General features: G+C 44.8%; 1 protein-coding gene across 1 annotated transcript in view; it reads left to right on the top strand.

Annotated features, from left to right (window-relative positions):
• The window catches only part of FRMPD3 (FERM and PDZ domain containing 3), a 93468-nt gene that overhangs the window by 37919 nt on the left and 28530 nt on the right, over window positions 1-27019 (top strand). Inside the window, exons 9-12 of the mRNA XM_066582039.1 lie at window positions 22922-23045; window positions 23120-23209; window positions 23843-24022; window positions 25484-25628. Of these exons, the coding sequence (XP_066438136.1) occupies window positions 22922-23045; window positions 23120-23209; window positions 23843-24022; window positions 25484-25628 (539 nt within the window). The remainder of the gene's footprint in view (window positions 1-22921; window positions 23046-23119; window positions 23210-23842; window positions 24023-25483; window positions 25629-27019) is intronic.

The raw sequence follows: 27019 nt of genomic DNA, 5'->3' as shown, positions 1-27019 counted from the left end.
CCGCTGTGATGGGGGGGCTGTCGCTGTGCCGGGGGGGCTGTCGCTGCGATGGGGGGGCTGCCGCTGTGCCGGGGGGGAGGGGGGGCTGCGCCGGTTACCTGCTGCCTGGCAGTGGGTGACTGGTCGGCCGTGTTCACTCCAGGGGTCCGGTCGGCGGCTGCGGGGCGTCTGGTTGTCAGGGAGACACAGCTGGTAGCGTCTCGGGAGCGCGCACGTCGGGCTGCAGCAAGGGATGGGAAAAGAGCCGGCGGCCATCTTGGGGAAACTTTTATAAGTTGCTGAAACGCTGGAACGGTAAGTACAAACCAGCTAGAAATGTCATTTACAGGGGGGCTTAGTAATGTGTGCTTAATTAGGGGGACTGGGCAAAAAAAAAATTCACTGCTTCCTCGAGACATCTCCTTTAAGGATTCTATAATGATGTAATGATAGTATCAAAATGTGGTTAAAGACTGAGTCTGGTAACTAAAGATCAGTAAGTTTAGCACCTTTGTGGTTATATAGCCAATACGCATTTCGGTGCCTTAAAAGTTAGCTTTATTCTTATATTTGGGGAGCTAATTCTGAAAATAGCACCAGTTTTGCCCTATCAGTTGCAGTTTTGGAAGCATAGCAATACCGTATGTTGCTCCAATCGTTAGTCCCTCAAACTTCAGGATCTTTAATGATATTTTAAAAATTGATATGAATATTAATAGCATTAATGTTGTACTACTGCAGCAAATACTTTAACTGCAACAAAATAACCAGGATATGTAGGTCCCAAGAATACCTTATAATTACCACAGCAACAGAAAAGATCAAGTCATAAAGAAAAAAACAATCTCTTTTTTGGACATTAAAACGGTACTTTTATCCATATTTGATAAAATACAAGAATTGCTGTTAATTCCTGATAAACCCTATCCACTGACTTACGGTGAATCACAAAGCACCTTCCCCAAAAGGGGCAACCCTGTCAAGAACCTAACCCTAATACTGCCTCTCATAAGGGAGGGAAGGAAAAAAAATAAAAAATTAAATGTCAACCAAAGACTTGGTCAGCACTAAGTCAATAGTCCACATACACTAAATCAATAATGACTTTGATTCCAATCAACATTATACCACCATAATTGTATTATAATTCATGCATTCAAGCACTATATGTGCATTGCCAGTTTCCAATATTAGGTGGTAGCATGTTGTCCGTTGCTCACCTTCGCCAGTTGAGCTTTCACAGGCACAACGCTGCTGAGAGCCTGTAAAGTAAAGGCAGGAGACCTGCCGCCATGGACATATGTATAGGGGTGCAGAGGGTGGGGTTGCACCTGGGTCCAGAAGCCTTAGGGAGCCCATAAAGTCTCTCTTCCCCATATTGCAAACCAATGCTATCAATGAAGCTTTATAGTTGGGGGCTCAGTTCCAGATTTTGCACTGGGGCCCAGCAGCTTCAGGTTACACCTCTGCCTGCTGCCTCCCCATAACCATTCGATTTTCTACACTGTGATCAGTAAATAGACTTGATACAATACAGGCAAAAAGATAGGGCCAGGATAGCGCTGCTCCTGATGGGAAAGAGTAAGCCATTGTGCCATGAAAAAACACACACTGACTTTATTGACATTAAACAAGTTGACAGGGGAATTACATGTTTTGTGTCTGAACCAGGCAGTTTGTCAGATTTCTGAATCTGACAAAGCAGCCGGTTCAGGCATGAAATGCATAATTTCCTTGTCAATTTCTTTAATGTAAATAAAGTTAGTGTGCGTTTTCTCATCAGGAGTAGCACCATCAAGTTCTTGTCTTTTTGCCTCTATGCTGTCATGCCCATTGTCTGTTCACTGGTGCTCTTGTCTGGAGACCACCAGTGTGGCGACTGAGCACAGATCTTAGAGGGGAAGACAGTGGGGAAACAAGATGTAAGTCAATGGTAGCTCTGCTGCTCCTCTCTGAAGGTAAGACGCAGACTGGCTCGGCTGCACACAGTGGTAAAATCAGGCAGATCTTATAACCTGCTACCCGCGGAGTCGGGTAGAGTAGGATCTTAGTCTATCGTGACGCCAGCCTGGCTACAGGTGGGGACCCATTCCAGGCAGAATATAAGAAGTAGAGAACTCAACAATAATGGGGGTAGTAGTCCTTGTCCCTGGAGCTTTCTGTGTAGTACCTTAGTGCAGTGTATCGATGATGGGAAGACACTTCAGGAAACAGTCTGTAGCTGATGAAAACAGTTTAACCTTTTATTTGCCGAGAGAGGGTACTTTACTTTGCATTTACATTCACTTGCAGTAACTGTTGAATTGCATTGACTTGAAATATTTGACGACTTGACATTGCATTGAAACACAGGGGGGGGGGGGCTGTGGCAACACATGGCAGTAACACACTTCCAGCTTTCATACATGGCTTTGGCTAATGCTTTGCAGACAAATTACTGACTTGCTGACTTGTTCCTTTCCTGTACTCTTCTTCTCTGTCTTTCTCTCTCTGTCTCCTCTGCTAAAAATACAACACCACTTTTCTTGTTAGGTACTCATGCTTAGATATTCTCCTTGTAACTCCATGACTGGGCTCCAGAACTAGACTACTTTTAAGAAGACTTTTTGTAGATGTTCTCCTTGTAACTCCCCGGTCTCTATCTCTGGCTGTCTTCCTCCATGTCTGAGCTCCAGGACTAGACTGCCTAACCACACCCAAGTGCTAGCTTTTATACCTTCCTCTAACCAATCCTGGGCTAGAGGATATTCACTCTACCCAATCCCAGGGCTAGCTAGAGGTGATTGACAAGACACAGAGCATGTTAGGTTACATTCTGCAAAGTCATTCACAAGTTAGCTAGAGAGACGCCAGACATTGACCTTTTGGTGAACTGTCTAGACCAATACACATAACCAGACACAGTTTTACAGACATATACACATACACACATACACTTCACTTGAGGTAGCTAATAAAGTGCTGTGGGGGCCCCTAACTCTGGGCCACTACTCCAGTTTCCTAGGAACTCTCGGTCTTACCACTACAGTATGCAGCCTATGCTGATGTGTTCAGCAAAAAGGAGACTGAGATTCTATATCCTCCAAGACCATATGACTGTTCAATCAGTCTTCTGCTACGTTCATCTCTTCGATGGAGGCATATATACCTTCTGTATCTCCTGAGACTGACTGGTTACTGCAGATTTTTTTCTTTGTTAAAAAATAATGATGGATGTCTGTGGCCATGCATTGATTATCGGGCCTGAATGAAAAAATAATGATGGATGTCTGTGGCCATGCATTGATTATCGGGCCTGAATGACATAATAGTAAGGAATAAGTACCCATTGCTTCTTATTGCTGAGCTGTTTGATAGAATCCAGGATGCGATGGTGTTAACCAAACTGGACCTTCATGGTACATAAAATTTAATTCAAATCTGAGAGTGCGACAAATGGAAAACAGTTTTCAATACCCATGACGGTCACCATGAGTATTTGGTCATGCCATTTGGTCTCTGCAATGCACCAGCTCTTTCTCAAAAATGTGATGACATATTCTGTGACCTGCTCTGTAGTAGTCTATCTAGATGATATATTGATTTTTTTCCCCAGGCATCACTACTTATCACAAGCAAGTAAAACTGTACTACAGCACCTACACTACAATGTAGTATATGCTAAAGTAGAAAATCATCTTTGAACAGCCCCATCTGCCATGTTTTGGTTATATCATTTCTTCCATGGGTCTCAGCATGGATCCAAAGAAATTATCAGCCATCCTAGACTGGCCTAATCTGAAGAAGTCTAAAAGCTGTTCAGTGCTTCCTGGGGTTTTCAAATTACTAGCAATGATTTATCCATCACTTCTTCTAACTTACAGCATCAATATCAGTTTTGACTCGGTGGGGTGCCAGTTTAAAGAACTACTCTCAAGAGGTGGAAGAGGCCTTCAGCAAGCTGAAACAGGCATTTGTGTCTATGCCTATTCTCCATCAGCTTGATATCTCCAAACCCTTCTATCTTGAAGTAGATGCTTTTTCCATTGGTGTTGGAGCATTTCTGTATCAGAAGAACTCCAAAAGTAAAAACCTAATTTGTGGGTTCTTTTCGAAAATGTTTACATCTGCTGAAATCAATTATTCCCTAGGGGACTGGGAAGTTGGGCCATAAAATTGTCATTAAAAAAATGGAAACACCTTCTGGAGAGTTCTGCATTCTCATTTCACATTTATACTGCTCACAAAAATCTGACCCATTTACAGTCAACCCAATGTTTCAACCCATGCCAAGCCTATTGGTCACTATTTTATGCAAGATTTATTTTTCTTCTGCACGTCTGACCTGCAGAGAAAATATTAAGGTTGATGCTTTCTCTAGATCATTTGACTTATCTGATGATTGCTGTGAACACCAGCCCATAATAAAACATGAGAAGAGTGTGTTAAAACTTCCTCCTGGCAACACCTTTGTCTGGACCGTCGAAAGATCTCAAATTCTGTCCTGTAGTCACAACTGTAAACTTGCTGGCCATGCCAGTGTTAAAGAGAACCACAACATTTATTAGTGGACACACTGTTGCTGCCCTCTCTGGGAAAAGATGTCAAAGAATATGTTTCTGCCTGCCAAGTCTGCTGCTGAAACAAGCCTATTCTTCAACTTCCTGCAGGTTTTCTCACGCCTTTGCCAGAATCACCTTGGCTTCATATTGCAATGGATTTAATCACCGATTTGCCAGTCTCCGCAGGTTGTAGAACAATATGTGTGGTTGTTGACAGATTCTCAAATATATCACATTTAATTCCTCTTCTGGGCTTATCATCTGCCTCCTGCCTTGCAGATTTGCTCATGGAGCATGTTTTCAGGCTTCATGGATTGCCTCTCCCTATAATTTCCGATTGCAAAGTAAAGTTCACCTAGAAGTTCCAGAAGACATTATACGGTCTACTTGATGTTAAACTTGATTTCTTCTCTGCTTACCACCTGCAACCAAATGGCCAAGTGGAACACATCAATCAGACCCTGTAGGTTTCCCACCAACATTTTGTTTCCTTGCGGAAATATAATTTGGCATCACATCTGCCCTTGACAGAATTCTCACTTAATATTCATGCAAATGATTCTACTGGGTTAACTCCATTCTTCATTGTTTGTAGATAACATCTACATGATCCACTTTCTGTACCTTCTTCCTCTGAGGTTCCAGCTGCTGATTTGTCTCATCAGGAGTTCCTCAAGATCTGGGATAAGACTAGGGCATGTCTTTCTGCAGCTATTGCTCGAATGAAAAGGACTGCAGACAAAAAGAGGAGAATTTTACCAAAATTTTCTTCTGGGGCTGAAGTATGGCTTAGATCCAGGAACATTCATCTCAGAATGCCAATGTTTAAATTTGCACCCAGGTTCGTGGCCCATTTCAAATTATTGAACAGATCAATTGGTCACATACAAACTTCGACTACTGCTGTCCTGGAGAATTTCAAATTCATTTCACATATCCCACCTGAAACCACTGGTCTTCGATAATTACTCCAAATTACCAGCATCTTCCACTGTACCCAAGGCTTCTGAAGAGGAATATAAAATGGAGGAGATCCTTGACGTTAAGAAGGTCAAAGGCAAACTCTTTTACCTGTTTGATTAGAAAGGCTACAGACCAGAAAGGTCATGGAAACCTCAAGAGTATTTGAATGCTCCTGACCTCATTAAAACATTCTTGCAGCATACTGCTGCAAAGAGGGGGCATAGGATATTCTGATATACTAAAGAAACATGTTAGGGCACACTATTGCTGCTGTGATCTATGCATACCTGCTCCTGTTGGCTTTCTTCCAAGCTCCCAGTCTGTAGCCTCTGGCCATAGGGCATATGCATGCACCTGCTTCCATACTTAAAGGGTTAGTGAACAGCCCACTATTCTTACCCAACCTATCCCCGAACAGTCCTGGCTTTGTTAGGCATCCTTCCCCTAAGTAATTTAGTTCCACCTGTTAAATTCTGATCAGTTGTTTGCATGCTCTCCTAATTTTTCTGACTTCTGCTTGTTCCTGGCTATTCGGATTTCTCCATCTTTGACTTGCCTTTCTTGGGCTACTCTTTCTGCCAGTTGCCTGCCCCCTCTTGGACTTTTTAACATATTGCATTTGTTTTGCCCACCCTGACCTGCTGCCTGACTGCCGTATTGAAGTTTATGCTTCATTTAAATCTTCTAGTTTCATCTCTGTTCACAACATTATGTAGCACACCTTGGTCTTGTGTAGCATTAGGTGCTCCATAACTGAGACTACTTCTGTGAGTAACAGCCTGGGGATTCCACAGTGAAGACCAGATCCCAATTGGAGGGGTAAAGGGTGAAAACCAGAGTACCTCATGTGTGGCCTGCAGATTTATCTCAAAGTCAAATTAGGGTGTGACAATGCAGATCCACATTGTCAGGACATGTATAGATGTTACTTGGATGACATACTTCTCATATGGAGGCGCTGTGTGGCATCCATAACAGGGTTTGTCTCATATTTATATATTAATGAAGAATATTGTTTTTTTTGGAAATATCAAGAGGAAACAATATGCTTTTTGGATCTCCTGTTATAGGACTATACTGGTCATAAAGTGGTTACCTCTCTATATAAGAAACTCATTTCAAGAACTACATTGCATACCACAAGCTGTCGTCCTAGACATGATACAAAATCTCTCTATAGAGGAATTGGTAAGGGTGTGCAGTGATGTGTGAATATATGAAATCGAGTGTAACAAAATGGAACTTAGGTTAGGATGAAGGAATTGTAGTAAAGCAATGCTTTATAGAGCATGCAGAATAGCAGAATATAAAACCAGGGAGGAATATATGACTATGGAACAAGTAAAGAATACAGATTGCCATATAGATGGCTCAATAACATTTAGCACAACCTATAGAGATAATTATACACAAATGATAGACATAGTGAAGAGATAAGGGACGATGCTATACTCTGTTACTAGTTTGCGTTCAATACTGCATCCGAGTGTGTAAGTTTGTAGAACCCCTGTAATATAAACCTCCCATGCTCGCCTACAGGACTTTACCAGAGCAGCACCCATCCTCTGGAATGCTCTACCCCAAGGCATCTGTACAATTCCCGATGCACGAAATTTCAGACGTGCCTTAAAAACGCACCTCTTCAGGAAAGAATACCAAATCTCCTGACCTAGTTCCCCTCCCTATGGCGCCCCACCCCGTTTGCCTTCTAATAACTGATTTCCACATGAAATTCCCTATTGCCTGTGTTCCCCATGCCTTGCTCCTCCCCCACCCCTTGCACCTCCTGTACCATCCCCAACCCATTTGTGTCAAACCGAATGTACCTCACATTGTAATTGTTGTATTGTTTTGCATTTATCCATGCCCGAAAGCACTGCGGATTAAGTTGGCACTATACAAATAAAGATTATTATTATTTACTGAGGAGAATATAACTAACCTCTGTCTGTATATCCTGAGGTGAGTATAACTGAACTCTGTGTGTATATACTGAGGAGAATGTAACTGACCTCTGTGTGTATATAGTGAGGAGAATATAACTGACATTTGTGTGTATTTACTGAAAGGCTGTAAAGTACGTAAGAGAGTGGCCATGGACTGCAGCGATGGAGCAGGCCTTTAAGGGTAAGAAGAGGCTGCAACCTCCAGTCTAGGGGTAAATTTGAATAAAATGGTGCATTGGCTTTAAGGGCAAAAAGTGTGGCGAGAGGGAGGGGTGGCACATTCTGCAAAAGGACATCGGTACATGCAGTCTGAGGCCTTAGTCACACAGGCGTTTTTTCCCGCGATTTGCAGATCGCATGACGGATGCGCATCCGCAAATCGCGTGACCGGGGCCGAAAAATCGCCCGAAAAAACTGCTCCTAGCCGCGTTTCATTAGAAACGGGCCGGAGCTGTCCAGCGCATTGAATTCAATGGAGCCGGCAATGCAGCCGGCTCCATTGAAAGCAATGGGCTGCGGGCGATCTCACGATGAATTTTCGGGAAGGGCTTAAAAATATAAGCCCCTCCCGGAAATTCATCCAGAAATGTGTAAAAAAAAATATATATATATATACTCACCTGGTCCCGGCAGACGGAGTTCAGCCGCTGCGGCCGGCAGTTCTCCTGAACTGCTCTGAGTAGCATTCAGCAGCTGGGGCTTTAAAATCCCCGCCTGCTGAATGAGCTGCCTCTGATTGGTCACAGCCTCACCAATCAGAGGCAGCTCTCACTCACACCCATTCATGAATTCATGAATGGGTGAGTGAGTGCTGCCTCTGATTGGCTCAGCGCAGGGACCAATCAGGGGCAGCTCTCAGCTGTCATTCATGAATTCATGAATGGGTGTGAGTGAGAGCTGCCTCTGATTGGTGATGCTGTGACCAATCAGAGGCAGCTCATTCAGCAGGTGGGGATTTTAAAGACCCGGCTGCTGAATACTACTCAGAGCAGTTCAGGAGAACTGCCAGCCGCAGTGGCTGAACTCCGTCTACCGGGACTAGGTGAGTATATATATATATTTTTTTTTTTACACATTTCTGGATGAATTTCCGGGAAGGGCTTATATTTTTAAGCCCTTTCCGAAAATTCATCGTGCGATCGCCGGCAGCCCATTGCTTTCAATGGGCAAACATCATTCTTCTCTGCCACAGCTGTTACAGCTGTGGCAGAGGAGAATGATTTGTCTACTATATGTTCTCAATGGGGTCGGCGCTGCTGCCGCCGGCCCCATTGAGCGCGTATAGAGAAGAGAACAGGAATCGCAAATCGCAGATAGGTGCGATCTGCGATTTCTGTTCTATAATTTATCGGACGAGCGCATAAAAAGCGCTCATGTGTCCGATACCATTGCAAAGCAATGGTTTTATAAAATCACCGGACGCATGCGCATGTGCAAATCGCGCGAAAAAACGCCCGTCTGACTGAGCTCTGAGGAGAATCTAACGCTCTTCTATGTGTATACGTAGTTCATTCCTCGGTTCCTCTGAAGTAGCCACGACTTCAGAACATTTTCTGTTGCAAACAACAGGTTGACACCTGTACCAAATTAGCTCGGGGAAAGCCGGGTATATCAGCTAGTGTAAATATATGTACAAAACAAGTAGTTTTATACTAAACACAAGAGGTAGTTCAGATTAAGAAGTTTTTGAGTTGTGGTACTAAATGTACTAATGTAAATTGCAATACATAGGATTTACCACTAGAGGACTCCAGATGAAAATAAATAAACATTTATGTGAAGTAGAAGATACAGGTACAAGAAATATATCAGAAGCTTGGAGACATTTTTTCAACAATTCACCCTGGAGTCACATCTAATATAAGAGTAGTGGCATTTGAGAAAGTGACAAAAGCTATGGGTGGTGGCAGGTGAAAATCATTCATTGCTATGTATATGGATGTAGTGCTACTAGAAATTTATGCTATGAGTAAGAACTTAACTGATTGATTTATTTTACACATTTAGGGCAAAGTCAGACGAGTGTTTCTTTGCACGCGCCTATGTGCGCAAAAAAAGCACATCTGCGCATGCAAAAAAACGCTTGTCTGCCCTCGTATAGCACATACTTATTCAATAGTGCTGTACATCCCTATTGGGACTCAAAATGTGGTTCAAAACCGGTAAGCATATAGGATATCTATTTCTTTGCAACTGTGCTTAAAAAAAATAAAAAATAAAACTATATTTTTAGTTTAATGTGTTGGAGGGAGTGCTGGATTTTTACTTTTACTTCTGCTGTACTCATATTAGTCTTCCTGGCTCAGGCAGCAGCTACCGTGTTTCTCTAAAAAGGAGACTCAGTCTTATATTAATTTTTGCCCCAAAAGAGGCACAGGGTCTTATTCCCACCGTTCCGTCCCTCCTGCTGGTCTCCGCAGTTTCGGCAGGCTTGCATGCAGTTCTCAGCGCCGACAGAACATCGCTTGCTGGTAATGGGTTTGTAAACCCCACTTTCAGCAGCAATTGCTCTGATTGGTTCTCGGGTGCCACGGCTCAGCCAATCGGAGCCAGCACTCGATGAACCAATCATTGCGTTTACACGGAACAATTATCGTTCAGATAATTATTGAAATAAGTAAAACTGAATGATAATAATCATTAATTTAAAACATGAGCCAACAACTGAACAACTAACGAGAATCATTCCGTACTAGAGATGAGCGAACGTACTTGTCCGAGCTTGATACTTGTTCGAGTATTAGCGTGTTCGAGATGCTCATTACTCGAGACGAGTACCACGCGATGTTCGAGTTACTTTCACTTTCATCTCTGAGACGTTAGCGCGCTTTTCTGGCCAATAGAAAGACAGGGAAGGCATTACAACTTCCCCCTGCGACGTTCAAGCCCTATACCACCCCCCTGCAGTGAGGCTGGCGAGATCAGGTGTCACCCGAGTATATAAATCGGTCCCTCCCGCGGCTCGCCACAGATGCATTCTGACATAGTTCAGGGAAACTGCTGCTGGTGCCGGAGCTGCTATAGGGAGAGCGTTAGGAGTTATTTTAGGCTTCAAGAACCCCAATGGTCCTTCTTAGGGCCACATCTAACCGTGTGCAGTAGTGTGGAGGCTGCTTTTTGCAGTGTTGCACTTTTTTTTTTTTTTTTTGTATATCGGCCGTGCAGAGCATTGCGTACTGCAGTAATTTTACATTGTCCAGGGCCAGTAGTGGTGAGGCAGGGACAGAAGACATATTTAGTGTATATAGGCAGTGGGCCTTTCCAAAAACATTTGGGAAAAAAAATCTATTTGGGCTGCCTGTGACCGTCCTCAGTGTACTGGGTCTCTGCTGGGGGTAGTTGTCCTAATTCATACGCAGCCAGCTAAGTGTTACAGCAGGCTTGCGCAAAATTCTTTCCTGCCTCTGTGTTGCCTCTTACATCACCGCTGTATTCCTGTCCACAAGTGTACTGGGTCTCTGCTGGGGGTAGTTGTCCTAATTCATACGCAGCCAGCTAAGTGTTACAGCAGGCTTGCGCAAAATTCTTTCCTGCCTCTGTGTTGCCTCTTACATCACCGCTGTATTCCTGTCCACAAGTGTACTGGGTCTCTGCTGGGGGTAGTTGTCCTAATTCATACGCAGCCAGCTAAGTGTTACAGCAGGCTTGCGCAAAATTCTTTCCTGCCTCTGTGTTGCCTCTTACATCACCGCTGTATTCCTGTCCACAAGTGTACTGGGTCTCTGCTGGGGGTAGCTGTCCTAATTCATACGCAGCCAGCTAAGCGTTACAGCAGGCTTGCGCAAAATTCTTTCCTGCCTCTGTGTTGCCTCTTACATCACCGCTGTATTCCTGTCCACAAGTGTACTGGGTCTCTGCTGGGGGTAGTTGTCCTAATTCATACGCAGCCAGCTAAGTGTTACAGCAGGCTTGCGCAAAATTCTTTCCTGCCTCTGCTGTGCGTTCCGTAAGCGAAGTCAGCCTCCAACCACAGGCCAATAAGCGGCACATTTAATTACAGCGTTCTGTTTCTGCACTACTGGTAATACAGCATGCTGAGGGGTAGGGGTAGGCCTAGAGGACGTGGACGCGGGCGAGGACGCGGAGGCCCAAGTCAGGGTGTGGGCACAGGCCGAGCAAGTGCGGTGGCCAGGGGTAGAGGCAGGGCCAGACCGAATAATCCACCAACTGTTTCCCAAAGCGCCCCCTCGCGCCATGCCACCCTGCAGAGGCCAAGGTGCTCTAAGGTGTGGCAGTTTTTCACAGAGACGCCTGACGACCGACGAACAGTGGTGTGCAACCTTTGTCGCGCCAAGATCAGCTGGGGAGCCACCACCACCACCAGCATGCGCAGGCATATGATGGCCAAGCACCCCACAAGGTGGGACGAAGGCCGTTCACCGCCTCCGGTTTGCACCACTGCCTCTCCCCCTGTGCCTCAACCTGCCACTGAGATCCAACCCCCCTCTGAGGACACAGGCACGAGTGCCTACCGGCCTGCACCCACACCCTCACCTCCGCTGTCCTCGGCCCCATCCAGCAATGTCTCTCAGCGCAGCGTCCAGACGTCGCTAGCGCAACTGTTTGAGCGCAAGCGCAAGTACGCCGCCACGCACCCGCACGCTCAAGCGTTAAATGTGCACATAGCCAAATTGATCAGCCTGGAGATGCTGCCGTATAGGCTTGTGGAAACGGAGGCTTTCAAAAGCATGATGGCGGCGGCGGCCCCGCGCTACTCGGTTCCCAGTCGCCACTACTTTTCCCGATGTGCCGTCCCAGCCCTGCACGACCACGTCTCCCGCAACATTGTACACGCCCTCACCAACGCGGTTACTGCCAAGGTCCACTTAACAACAGACACGTGGACAAGCACAGGCGGGCAGGGCCACTATATCTCCCTGATGGCACATTGGGTGAATTTAGTGGAGGCTGGGACAGAGTCAGAGCCTGGGACCGCTCACGTCCTACCCACCCCCAGAATTGCGGGCCCCAGCTCGGTGCTGGTATCTGCGGCGGTGTATGCTTCCTCCACTAAACCACCCTCCTCCTCCTCCTCCAACGCAACCTCTGTCTCGCAATCAAGATGTGTCAGTAGCAGCAGCACGTCGCCAGCAGTCGGTGTCGCGCGGCGTGGCAGCACAGCGGTGGGCAAGCGTCAGCAGGCCGTGCTGAAACTACTCAGCTTAGGAGAGAAGAGGCACACGGCCCACGAACTGCTGCAGGGTCTGACAGAGCAGACCGACCGCTGGCTTTCGCCGCTGAGCCTCCAACCGGGCATGGTCGTGTGTGTCAACGGCCGTAACCTGGTGGCGGCTCTGCAGCTCGGCAGCCTCGCGCACGTGCCATGCCTGGCCCATGTCTTTAATTTGGTGGTTCAGCGCTTTCTGAAAAGCTACCCACACTTGTCATACCTGCTCGGAAAGGTGCGCCGGGTCAGCGCACATTTCCGCAAGTCCCACACGGACGCTGCCACCCGGCGGACCCTGCAACATCGGTTTAATCTGCCAGTGCACCGACTGCTGTGCGACGTGCCCACACGGTGGAACTCTACGCTCCACATGTTGGCCAGACGCTATGAGCAGCGTAGAGCTATAGTGGAATACCAACTCCAACATGGGCGGCGTAGTGGGAGTCAGCCTCCTCAATTATTTTCAGAAGAGTGGGCCTGGTTGGCAGCCATCTGCCAGGTCCTTGGAAACTTTGAGGAGTCTACCCAGATGGTGAGCGGGGATGCTGCAATCATTAGCGTCACCATTCCTCTGCTATGCCTCTTGAGAAGTTCCCTGCAAAGCATAAAGGCAGATGCTTTGCGCTTGGAAACGGAGGCGGGGGAAGACAGTATGTCACTGGATAGTCAGAGAACCCTCATGTCTATATCTCAGCACGTTGAGGAGGAGGGGGAGGAGCATGAGGAGGAGGGGGAAGAGACAGCTTGGCCCACTGCTGAGGGTACCCATGCTGCTTGCCTGTCATCCTTTCAGCGTGTATGGCCGGAGGAGGAGGAGGAGGATCCTGAAAGTGATCTTCCTAGTGAGGACAGCCATGTGTTGCATACAGGTACCCTGGCACACATGGCTGACTTCATGTTAGGATGCCTTTCTCGAGACCCTCACGTTACACGCATTCTGGCCACTACGGATTACTGGGTGTACACACTGCTCGACCCACGGTATAAGGAGAACCTTTCCACTCTCATACCCGAAGAGGAAAGGGGTTCGAGAGTGATGCTATACCACAGGACCATGGCGGACAAACTGATGGTAACATTCCCATCCGACAGCGCTAGTGGCAGAAGGTGCAGTTCCGAGGGCCAGGTAGCAGGGGAGGCGCAGAGATCAGGCAGCATGTACAGCGCAGGCAAAGGAACATTCTCCAAGGCCTTTGCCAGCTTTATGGCTCCCCAGCAAGACTGTGTCACCGCTCCCCAGTCAAGGCTGAGTTGGCGGGAGCACTGTAAAAGGATGGTGAGGGAGTACGTAGCCGATCACACGACCGTCCTCCGTGACGCCTCTGCCCCCTACAACTACTGGGTGTCGAAGCTGGACACATGGCCTGAACTCGCGCTGTATGCCCTGGAGGTGCTTGCTTGTCCTGCGGCTAGCGTCTTGTCAGAGAGGGTGTTTAGTGCGGCTGGGGGAATCATCACGGATAAGCGTACCCGCCTGTCAACCGACAGTGCCGACAGGCTTACACTCATCAAGATGAACAAAGCCTGGATTTCCCCAGACTTCTCTTCTCCACCAGTGGACAGCAGCAATACCTAAGCAATACGTAGGCTGCACCCGCGGATGGAAGCATCGTTCTCTATCACCATCAAAAACGGGGACCTTTTTGCTTCATCAATCTGTGTATTCTATTCATCCTCCTCCTCCTGCTCCTCCTCCTGAAACCTCACATAATCACGCCGAACGGGCAATTTTTCTTAGGCCCACAAGGCTCAGTCATATAATTTTTGTAAACAATTTTTATACGTTTCAATGCTCATTAAAGCGTTGAAACTTTCACCTCAACCAATTTTTATTTTAACTGGGCTGCCTCCAGGCCTAGTTACCAATTAAGCCACATTAACCAAAGCGATTAATGGATTTCACCTGCCCTCTTGTTTGGGCATGGGCAATTTTTCTCAGGTACATTAGTACTGTTGGTACACCAATTTTTGGGGGCCCTCGCCTACAGTGTAATCAAATGAATTTTTAGCCCACCTGCATTACAGCTGACGTTACATCAGCTGTGTTGGGCACTACAATGGGATATATTTATGTACCGCCGGTGGGTTCCAGGGAGCCACCCATACTGTGGGTCCACAGGGAGTTGTAACTGCATGTGTCCACTTCTAAAGAACCCCAGTGTGACTGGGGCATGCAGTGTGAGCCGAAGCCCAGCTGCATTTAATCGGACGTTACCTCAGCTGTGATGGGCACTGCAATGGGATACATTTATGTACAGCCGGTGGGTTCCAGGGAGCCACCCATGCTGTGGGTGCACACGGAATTCCCATTGCGGAGTTGTACCTGCCTGTGACTATTTATAAAAAACCGCGGTCTGACTGGGGCATGCAGACACCTTGACAGAATGAATAGTGTGTGGCACATAGGTTCCCCATTGATGTCATTGAATGGCTGTGATTGGCTGAAGGCACGTGTATTAGCCAATCACAGTATTAGCTTTCTGGAGGCGGGGATTTCAAGCCCCGCGTCCAGAAAGCAATGCTCTGCCGGGGACCAGGAGGGAGCGACATCCTGCAGCAGCGCCGCAGAATGCCGGGGGAGGTGAGTAATGATTTTTTTTTTTGACGCTTTCTTTTATTTGTATTACCGGCGTATAAGACGACCCCCGACTTCAGAGCAGATTTTTGGGGGTTCAAAAGTCGTCTTATACGCCGGTATATACTGCATGTGTGTATAAATATGCATGCCTCTTCAGATCTATTTCATTTTAGCCTTAGGGCTCCCACCCACTGGCGATTTGTTTTCCTTTGCGTTTTGCGTTTTTTCTGAAGAGCAATTAGAATTGAATGTGTTCCTGTCCACTTGCGTTTTTTTTTCAGTCCGTTGCAATTTTTAACATAGGAACTGTCAGTTGCATATGTGTCCTTATTTTTCTCTTAATGCACCCATGAATGTCAATGGAAATTAACAGAAAAGGCGCGAAAAAGCCGCGAAAAATGCCGCGAAAAACGCGCGGAAAACGCTGCGTTTTTCACGCACGAAAATCGCAAACGCCAGTGGGTGGGCGCCCTTAAGCAGAACCCTGCGTTGGTTCAAAAGCTCACATTAACATCATGTATTTTTGTTAGCCATTAAAAGGTATCATATCTACAAGATTGCGTGGTTTCTCTTGCAGGGAGCAATCACATTTTTCTGAAACCCCACATAGTCCAAGAGCAATACATTGAGTGCCAATTAAAGGAGATGTCTCGATGAAGCAGTGAAATTTTTTTTTTGCCCAGTCCCCCTAATTAAGCATACATTACTAAGCCCCCCTGTAAATGACTTTTCTAGCTGGTTTGTACTTACCGTTCCAGCGTTTCAGTTTCCCCAAGATGGCCGCCGGCTTTTTTCCCGTCGCTTGCTGTAGCCCGACGTGCGCGCTCCCGAGACGCTACCAGCTGTGTCTCCATGACAACACGACGCCCCGCAGCCGCCGACCGGACCCCTGGAGTGAACACGGCCGACCAGTCACCCACCGCCAGGCAGCAGGTAACCGGCGCAGCCCCCGGCCCCCCCACGCTAGACCCGGCTCCCCAGCGCTACCGCCCCGGCTCCCCAGCGCTAGACCCTGACAGACGAAGGCCCCCTCGGCCCAGCGCTAGGCCCCGGAGCCCAGCGCTAGGTTCCGGAGCCCAGATGAAGGCCCCGGAGCCCAGCGCTAGGCTCCGGAGCCCAGCGCTAGGCCCTGGAGCCGAGCGCTAGGTTCCGGAGCCCAGCGCTAGGTTCCGGAGCCCAGCGCTAGGTTCCGGAGCCCAGCGCTGGGCTCCGGAACCTAGCGCTGGGCTCCGGGGCCTACCGCTGTGGCCCGGGACCTTCACCTGTTAGTGAAGATCACCCCCCGACCCATCACTTACCTGGGCGGCTTCTCGGGACGGCTGGGCTGCTGGGCTGGGCTTCTCCGCTGGGCAGCTCCAGTTTCTGCACCTTCCTCTAACAGAGGATGGTACAGAATGGCCGCTCCAGCGCGCTCCCGAGCAGTGACAGCTCGTCTGCGCATGCGCAGAAGAGCTGTAGCGGGGAGCACACTGAAGCGGCTCGTGCTGAAAGGAGAAGAACGGACTGCGCAAGCGCGTCTAAAAAAGCAAGCTGCCAGCGAATTTAGACGGAACCATGGAGTCGAGGACGCTAGCAACGGAGCAGGTAAGTGAATAACTTCTGTATGGTTCATATTTAATGCACGATGTACATTACAAAGTGCATTAATATGGCCATACAGAAGTGTATACCCCACTTGCTTTCGCGAGACCTCCCCTTTAAGGAAATCAAAAGCTCAATGGATGTTGAGAGAGAGGAAAAAAACAAGGAATCTTGCAAAAGTTAGTAACCCAGCCCAAGAATACTGCCCTAGAAATATTGTCACTCTAGCTTGAGACTTATAAATCAGCGGGGGCAAGAGAGTGCTTTACCCCTTAAAGTTCAGGGTGTTTTGGTCTTAAAGGACCAGACACTTTTTTTTAAGAATTGTACTGTCCTATTTTTTTCTTCAGCTACCAAAATTAATTATGCTGCGTTTTATCAGTAATATAAAGGGCTATTTTTTTTAAATCTCTTTTTCCACTACCTTTTTTTTTGTTTTTAGTTTTATTAGGTGTAAAAAGCTAAAAAATTATTATTTTTTTAATTAATGATTGTTTATTTTAATGTAAATATACTTTTCAAAAATAAAAGTACAGGAATGGGTTCCTTATTTTGCTTTGGATGTTTTGATATATAATAGTTATAGTCTAGAATTGCAGGGTGCAAATGGTGACGGTTTTGGGTGGCGTTGGCGGTGGGTCTTTTTCCTTTTTATAAGATTATATATTTATTTTTATTTATTTTATTTTTTATTGTGTCATTTTTTACATTTCTGTAATTTTTTTAACATCTGTGTTAAAATGACATCATATAATACCTCTGGTGTCATTCACATTCTCTTTATTTTTTTATTTCATATTTTCCACTGTAGTTTTAGCATCCATAGGAGCCCCAGTTACAGGAAAAACATCCCCCTGTAGTGTTAGGACCCTGCAGCTCTGATGTGAGAGAGGGCACACGGTGGTCACGTAATCGCCGGATCGAATAGCAGAACTTATACTTTAGCTTTCACTTTTTAGTACATAGCATTCATTGAGCGCTATGTAGCCTTGAAAGGAGAAGGCAGAAGCAGTTAAAAACAGCTTCTACCATCTCCTCCGCGACCTACTCCTGCTTGATTGCAGAAGCAGAAGTTTTAAGCCCGTGCCATAGTTTTGTTATTAATTAAGATTAAAACTCAGGACCAAATTTGCAGTACTTGGTCCTTAAAGGAGATGTCCCGCGCCGAAACGGGTTTTTTTTTTTTTTAAACCCCCCCCCCCCCGTTCGGCGCGAGACAACCCCGATGCAGGGGTTAAAAAACCCACCCGCACAGCGCTTACCTGAATCCCGGCGGTCCGGCGTCTTCATACTCACCTGCTGAAGATGGCCGCCGGGATCCTCTGTCTTCATGGACCGCAGGGCTTCTGTGCGGTCCATTGCCGATTCCAGCCTCCTGATTGGCTGGAATCGGCACGTGACGGGGCGGAGCTACACGGAGCTACACGGAGCCCCATAGAGAAGAGGAGAAGACCCGGACTGCGCAAGCGCGGCTAATTTGGCCATCGGAGGGCGAAAATTAGTCGGCACCATGGAGACGAGGACGCCAGCAACGGAGCAGGTAAGTATAAAACTTTTTATAACTTCTGTATGGCTCATAATTAATGCACAATGTACATTACAAAGTGCATTATTATGGCCATGCAGAAGTGTATAGACCCACTTGCTGCCTCGGGACAACCCCTTTAAGGGGTTAAGAGACACTGTCACCATGGAACAGTGTGGTGGCCGAAACTCATATTTCTGGCCCCTCTATAAATGTCATACATGTTATGTCTTTCATGTGGATGCACTGTGCAAAATCTCTAGTCTTCTGTTATGTGGCTGGGATATGTCTGGGAAAGTGTCAATATTTGTCTAGTCGCATGGTGTCATATGGGTATACATATGAGTGAGTGAGACATGTTTGGGTCTTTTGTCAGCTTCATTGGTAAACAAAAGAGTGAGAGTGCCAGCTACATGGGGGTACCTTCAACCCTCATGTGGTGAAGTGATGGAGGAAGAGGAGAGGTATCCTGAGGTTTCCATACCAGGAACCACCTCTGAAAAACATGTGAAGTGAGGAGTCTGCCGTGCAGAGTTATCTTAAAGTCCTAAGTGAGTGTCTGTGGAGTGTTCCTACCTCCATCCTCCTCCATACTATTCCCTTTCCAGGAGCAGTACCTTTCAGATAACTTGGCCTGTAGGACCGGCATCATCCTGTATCTCCTCCCTGACCTCACCTTCTCTGGCTTGCCTGCACTGGTGTGTAAAACTGTACTTTGCACAACTACAGTAAAGTTCCCCAGTCACTAGCCATTCCCAGTGACTGAGTTATCAAGTTTCAACTGTGTGTGGGGAGTCTCTTCATTTAACTGCCTGATACTAAATGGTGTTAAGGAATGGTGGCGTCGTGCGTGACAAATCTCAAGTCTACCACACTTGCACAGGTAACCGCTGCCCCAGTGTTGCTTGAAAGAGGCCTAGTGGTGCTTTGGCCAAGGTTCCGTGCATCCCTCCGGGGAGGAGTCTGGAAGAGCCAATGTGACAAGTGCCAACTCTACCCCGCCAGCTCCTCAGTGTGGGCCTCGTGTCTTGGTGGCTGCTGCGACGCTGCAACCTCACTATAAACTAAGTTATGGTGCTGTTCCTGGAGGTGGGGATGTTTTTTTTATACTCACTCCCAGGTTCCGGCAGTGTCCTCCCCTGAAGTTAGCGCATGGTCTAAAAACTTGACGCTTTTCAAATACTATATGCGTGCTCTCCTACAGAAGTCCATACTAAGTTGTAACTTAGTTTATAGTGCTGTTCTGTGTAGCACTTTTTTGTTCTTGCTGATTTATAAGGATCAAACAGGTCTTATATCAAAATACCAAAATAGAGGGACAATAATCCGGAGGCATTATACTTGGGCTAGGTTACCAACTTTTGCAAGATTCCTTCTTTTTTCCAACATCACTTGAGCTTTTGATTTCCTCACTTGGAACTACATGCATTTCTCTTTAATCTTGTTGCCAGGATTTTAGCTAAAAGCTTTATGTCAATAATCAGACTAGAGACTGGCCTGTAATTGCGAGCATGAAGAGTGACCTAATTAGATTTTTTTGCCAGACATTGGAAGGTTAGGGGAGAAGAAATTTGTCTGTGAGCTTGATATAAGTGGATATTATGCCTGTGAAGTGTGAACCTCCACTGACAAGTATTCATCTTGCTTGGCTGCTCATCAATCTTCTCCCATATCTTTTAACCCATTACAGACTGCAATACACCTTTTTACTGACCTCACTAAGGGGCTTTAAACCTGCACATATATTTTTTTAAGTGGGTGGCTTGGATGACTACTGACAGCCAGGCTCCTGCTGTAATAGCAAGTAGCACAGAAACCTCAACTCTTGGCAGTTGAACCCCTTACATGTCACAATCAATAGCAACTGTAAGCAGATGACAGAAGGGAGGGGCTCCTTCTGCCACCCATTAGCAACCCACAATGCGATCTCAAAGTGCCAAGGTGTTCCCATGACAGCAGGAAGCCTGACAAAGGCCTCCATGTCTGCCATGTAACTTAGCCTATTAGACCCCTCCTCCTGCAGAGTTCGCATCTTCAAGTCCCCTTCAGAAACAAAAATATTGTCAAAAAGTTCAATAAACTTAAATTTCAAGACAAAAAAAATCCAGTTTAAAAATATGTGCATTCCCCCCCCAAAAATAACTATTTTAAATGGATAAAATACCAAGAAATGTTTTTAAAAAGCAGCACAGAAAAGGTATTACCTTGTTCACAATGACACAAACAATGGAAATATTTTGTTATTTATCTCGCATGGTGAACGTTGGAAAAGTAGTTTAATGAGTAACATAGTAACATAGTATGTAAGGCCGAATGAAGACAATGTCCATCTAGTTCAGCTTGTTTATTCTCCTATGTTGTTGATCCAGAGGAAGGCAAAAAACCCCAAGAGCAGAAGCCAATTAGCCCATTTGGGGGAAAATTCCTTCCCGACTCCCTAATGACAATCAGACTATTCCCTGGATCAACCCCTAATATTTCATACCTGCCTGTATACACGGATTAACAATTGACCTAAGATTTATATCCTGTAATATCCTTCCCTCTAGAAAGACATCAAGTCCGCTTTTAAACTCCTCTATAGATTTTGCCATCACTACATCCGGGGGCTGCATTCAGATGAACGTATATCGGCTCGGTTTTCACGCCGAGCCAATATACGTTGTCCTCGTGTGCAGGGGGGGGGGATGGAAGAGCCAGGAGCAGGAACTGAGCTCCCGCCCCCTCTCTGCCTCCTCTCCGCCCCTCTGCACTATTTGCAATGGGGAGAGGCGGGCCAGGGGCATGGCTAAGGTTCGAGAATTAGCCCCGCCCCTGCCCCGCCTCTCCCCATTGCAAATAGCGCAGAGGGGTGGAGAGGAGGCAGAGAGGGGGCGGGAGCTCAGTTCCTGCTCCTGGCTCTTCCATCCTCCCCCCTGCACACGAGGACAACGTATATTGGCTCGGCGTGAAAACTGAGCTGATATACGTTCATCTGAATGCAGCCTCAGGCAGAGAGTTCCAGGCAGAGTAATTCTAGAAGTGTTATTTTTCTTTTGTTTGCCTCCCAAATAATGCAATACAAAGCAATCCAAAAGTCATATGTATCCCAAACTGCTACCAATTAATACTAAACTCTTCCCGCAAAAAAGAAGACCTCACATAGGTCCGCTGCCAGAAAAATAAAAATAGTTTTTCTTTAGAAACATGCTTTTATTGTGCAAAAGTAGTAAAAATTAAAAATAAATCTATATAAACTTAGTATCACAGTAATCATGCTGATCCACATAAGAAAATTATCATGTCTTTTTTTTAATGCAATGAAAACAAAACCCAAGAACAATATATGCAGCACATTATTTGTACCCCAGAGTGGTACCATAAAAAATACAACTCGTGCCACTAAAAACAAAGCTCATATGGCTATGTCAATGAGTTATGTCTCTTACAATGTGATGATGAAAATCAATTGGTCCTTAAGACACAAAATAGGCTGGTCTCTAAGGGGTTAATTCTTATACAGAAAAGAATGGGCAGAAGCACAAGAGAAACATTTTGCAGTATGTTTTGTGAAAACAACTGACCATGGTGTACCTCTTAATTTTTTACCTGACATACCTATGCCAACTCATGCACTTTAACAAAACTTAGAATCATAGAATGGTAGAGTTGGAAGAGACCTCCAGGGTTATCAGGTCCAACCCCCTGCTCACTGCAGGATTCACTAAATCATCCCAGACAGATATTGGTCCAGCCTTTGCTTGAACACTTCCATTGAAGGAGAACTCACAACCTCTCGTGGCAACCTGTTCCACTCATTGATCACCCTCACTGTCAGAAAGTTTTTTTCTAATATCTAATCTGTGTCTTCTCCCTTTCAGTCATAGTCATATAACAAACATTAAACCAAGTTAGGGGCATCCTTTACACTAACTTTACACTGAGCAACGGTCATTCAGATAGTCACTCAGGAAACTCGTTGAAGCGTATGAACGACAGTTGTTCATTTACTTTTACACAGAGTGACGATCATAAGTTGTTGGCTGAGATATCATTCCTAGAGGAGATCTCCATGCAAATATATTCACAAGTTATTCAAATATAAACAACTGTGACTTTACACAAGACTACTTTTGATCAACTAGCGACCATTGTTTGATAAGCTGAAATTAAATGTCTAGGGACTTATCGCTCATCACCCTGTTGGTTGCCATATTTACACTGAACGGCTTTCATTTTAATTCACTTTTCGGGTGACTATTGAGCTGATAGTCATTCCATGTAAAAGTACCATTATGGGTAAAGATGGTATGTGGATTCTTGCTGTTGGATTACTAAGAGGAATCTTTTCTAAATATGCCCAATTTGCATGACAGTTGCACGAGGGTTTGGTTGTTGTTAACTCTGACCATAAACTATTGCATTTTCACTGGTTAGGGTATCAGAGCTGTTTGAGCCTCGATAAATTATTTTGTAGAAATCAAGGTTTCAGAAATGTTATTAAAACTCTGAAAAGAAAGTGGGAAAATTACAAAAAGTACAAAAATTGGAAAATAACATCTAACTTTGTGTGTGTGTTGCCGAATCCAGATAAAAAGACATTATGCTCGGTGGTGTTATGCCCTTCTTAGTCATCCTTCTTCTGCTCGACTATTTCTCTAGGAAAGAATGGGGCTTGGAACATTTCCTTCCTCCATCTCTACTACAAGTTTACAAAGAAAAATCCCTCCGTAAAGCATTGGCTCAACATCTGAAGATCCACCAACACCAATTATCTGGTAACAAGGTGAGGGGAACAGAAGATAATAATATTTGGACAGTTGCATTGATGGATCTATAACCTATATCTTCTTCCTGCAGATGTCCATCATTCAAGCTAAGCTGCGTTACCTACGTATTCTTAACGAGTTGCCAACGTTCGCTGGTGTCCTTTTCAACACAGTTGCCATGGTAACATAACCTCTGCAGATGTTATGTAAATGGATGGTATTGTATTTAATAAATATTGCACCAACAAGAATATTTATGAATTGTTTTAAGATGAAGCAGTAAGAATGTATATTAGTTTTATTATTATGTTGGAGGTCTTAGACTGAGTGAAATGTGTCAAATTTATTAAAAAGCACCAGCAAGTCTTAATGAATCTCCACCAAAGGCCATATGAAATGTAGTGCCTGTCTTCATCCTTTTGGTACATCTTGGGTTATTCTAAAGGCAGATAATGAAATCTATGCCTGCTATGAGTAAGCGATTTGCACCATTTTCTGTTTTTAATATTGATAAATATGTCAGAAACTTAGTGGCTCCACCCCTCTGGGGAAAATTTGTCCACTTTTCCTGCCCCTTTTCAAAAGTGGCAAGGAACAAAAAGTCACAAATTTTAGCAGAATTTGGCAAATTTAGAATTTTTTTACGTCAAAATATTGACACAACGCTGATGCTAAATTTCCTCTTTTGTTTTGGCTTTACTTTACTTAATTTTGATGATATTATTTGATTACCAGACATATGCTAATTAACAAAAAAAACGTTTTTCATCAATTTCTCCATCTTGTGCTTTTTATTCTGTCCTTTTTATCTCAGGACGAGAAAGCTCCAGCAACTACACTTCTTGTTGGTCCCCGCCACGGAATCAGTCATGTAATTGATCTGAAGACCAATCTTACAACTGTGCTTTTTGAATTTAGCCAAATTACAAAGGTCCAGCTGTTCAGAGAATCTCAAGGAGTGGCACGTGTTGAGACAAGCGTCACAGACACAAAGGTATACAGAACAGTAACTGTGATGGAAGTGCTGCATTAAATTTCCATAGCATTTTCAGTATAATAATAATACAAGGTATTGTGGCAATGTCTGTTTTGGGGGTGCAGATCGGCAAGGCCACAGTCACTCACACAGTCCATATAAAGTCCATCCAGATTTATTTTCATTCAGCCACTTGCTGCACATAACCTTAGTGCAATAAAAAGAAATAAAACACCTGCCCGGCAGGACACTAACTACACAGTACTTTGCTAACCTAGTAATAACATGCAGCATTTGTCAGCAAATAATCAGAAGTACACCGTGGACTTGTATTCACTCGTAGGCTTTCATCCAGACTGCCTGGGATTGTAGTCTTGTATGTCCCAGAAATGAGCTCAGTGGAAACAGCTGGGTAACTAGGACCCAAGAAGAAACCCTGTACTGGACTTTCATCTCACTCAGGCTAAGCATCTGGGGCAATGTACACTGCTCCTAGTATCTTTCCTGTCACATGCCTACAGTATATAAAATACTTTAAACTGTACCATATAGACGTTAACAGGAAAACGCTGTATTACTGCTATAATTTTGCATAATTTAAACCTCAAAAGTATGGAAAAGTACATGCAACAATTTGAAATGGGCAAAAAGGATAACATTGTTAAAAATAAATATTTTTTAGACTTTTCTTTTGTCTTTTTTACTCCACATCTGCAGTGTACAGTCAACATATATGCTGGGAAAACTTCCAATGTATACACTAACCTACCCATAGACATTAATGGCCAAAGGGTTTCCTTCTAGTATGCATTTGCCCAGAAAAGGTCAAGATTGTGTAGATATTAAAAAAATAATTGAATTTGCCTTTCAACTGTCTACAAAAAATATAGTGCATGCTATGGGATTTCCTTTAATGGCAGTCAATGGCACTCTTATTTTGCCTAGGTCTTGAAGAGGATCTGTCACCAACGTTTCGCAGCCCTTTTTGAAAACATCAGTGACAGGATCGCCGATTGCAGTGATATATTGCTGCTATATGCCTCTATGCAGTAGTTTAGAAGAAAGATACGTTTTATTAGTAGAAGCCACACATTGAGAACTACAGGAAGTAGTCATTGATATTCATGAACTGCTGCTAACACCACCTAACCCTCCTTCCAGCTGCTGATTGACTGCTCTATGCCTATTACTGTGAATAGTGAGACAGCTGCCAATCAGTGATGTGGACTAGTTGCAGCCTATGGAGATTGAAGACTAGTCCTCTGTGTGGCTGCTACTAATAAAATGCAAGTTTCTCCCAAACTACTGCATAGATGCATACAGCAGACATATCCCTGAAGTCAGCATACCTGTCACTGTCTTAAGTTGCTCTCAAAGAATGTTGTGAAAAGATTGTGACAGATTCCCTTTTAACTTATTAAATTATTTGATCCCAAGAGCTTTTATTGTTTTTGTTGTCTATGTGTTTGTCTTTAACAGTCTCTCGTGTTGCTCATGGATTGGCCTGAAGCCACAAGTTTTGCCTGTTTGATAGCAGGTTATTATCGTGTGCTGATAGACCCCAAGAAAGGCATATTTTACAGAACAATGGGTCACTTGCCTCCACCTCAGATTATCAAGGCAGGTATGACTTTCATCTGAGCTATCATATTTATCCAACGTAAGCAGTATTTTTAAAAATATTTTTAAATCCAACTATCATCAAATATTGTATTTCACATTGCAAATTTGCATGGACTATGTATATATTTCAATTCAATTTTTCACAAAAGTTTCTTTATATAGGGTACATACGTTGGAACACATAGATGCATACAACGTTTGATAATGTGCCAAATACCCCATCCCATTAAATGGACCATGTTTTATTGGCTGAATTGCATACCAGTATAGAGAGTTATAACAGTTTTGCCAAAGTAACCCTCAACCAGCTCTTATGTAATGCGTATGGTATATGGCCAACTTGAGATAAAGGGGCACATTAATAAGATGGAACAGAAAATTTCCTAATCTGCTTTTGAAAAATAATGTATGTGAAGTGAGTCATATACATAGAGATCTTTTTTAATTATGCAAATTTTAAAAAAAGGTGTGTCAAAGTGGTGGGGCTATGATTAGGATTTAGTTGTTTATCTTTGTCAGGTTGAGTTGCTACTACTATTTTATGGAATAATACAGATAACCAAAAGGATCTATTTAAAGAGACCCTGTCCCCTTTCTATGGAACCCTGTTCCCAGATCCGATACCCTCCGATGGCCCTGTTCCCAGATCTATTTAAAGAGACTCTGTCCCCTACTTTTAGCCCTATAGGCTAAGCTTATGCGCTAAAAGAAGGTGACCTGCTGAGTCCGGGGATGTACTTGTTATACTTACCTCTCCCGTCGTTCCCCTGAAGTCAGCACTGGAAGGCGTTACTCAATGCATTAAGCGGCGCTGCCAAGTAGTCCGCCCATTATAAAATTAGAACCGGTGGACTACTTAAAGCGCCACTCAATGCAGTGAACGGAAGCTTGCAACGCTGAGACCCGGGCAATGATGTGGAAGGTAAGTATAACACTAGACTTAGAAGGTCACCTGCTTTTAGCCCATAAGCTTAACTTATAGAGATAGAAGTAGGTGACAGAGTCTCTTTAAGGCCCATGGCACATTGACATAGCACAAATAAATAGCACTCGGCATTAACAAGCAAATCAATTACTGAAATTAACTTGAACATTATTTAAAAAATTGTTTTGGAAAGTAAATCATACTTAGGAATGAATTGGTGGAGAGTACAGGGTCCATTTAGAGGGAACCTGTCTGAAGTATAAGCACCATAAACTAAGTTGTGGCGCACATAGTTCAGGTGACCTAAAGTCTGGGGAGCTTCTTTTCATACTCACCAGGTTCTTGTCTTACTATGGTGGCCCCCCGGCAAAGTCAGCACGTGCACATCAGCTGGACTCTTTTCAGAAAGCTCTCCTATAGAGACACACGCACTCCCTTCTGAAAAGGTTCAACTGGCGAGTGCATGT

Source organism: Eleutherodactylus coqui, chromosome 10, assembly GCF_035609145.1.
Source record: "Eleutherodactylus coqui strain aEleCoq1 chromosome 10, aEleCoq1.hap1, whole genome shotgun sequence".
Classification (NCBI taxonomy): domain Eukaryota; kingdom Metazoa; phylum Chordata; class Amphibia; order Anura; family Eleutherodactylidae; genus Eleutherodactylus; species Eleutherodactylus coqui.
This window is presented reverse-complemented; position numbering and strand designations above follow the sequence as displayed.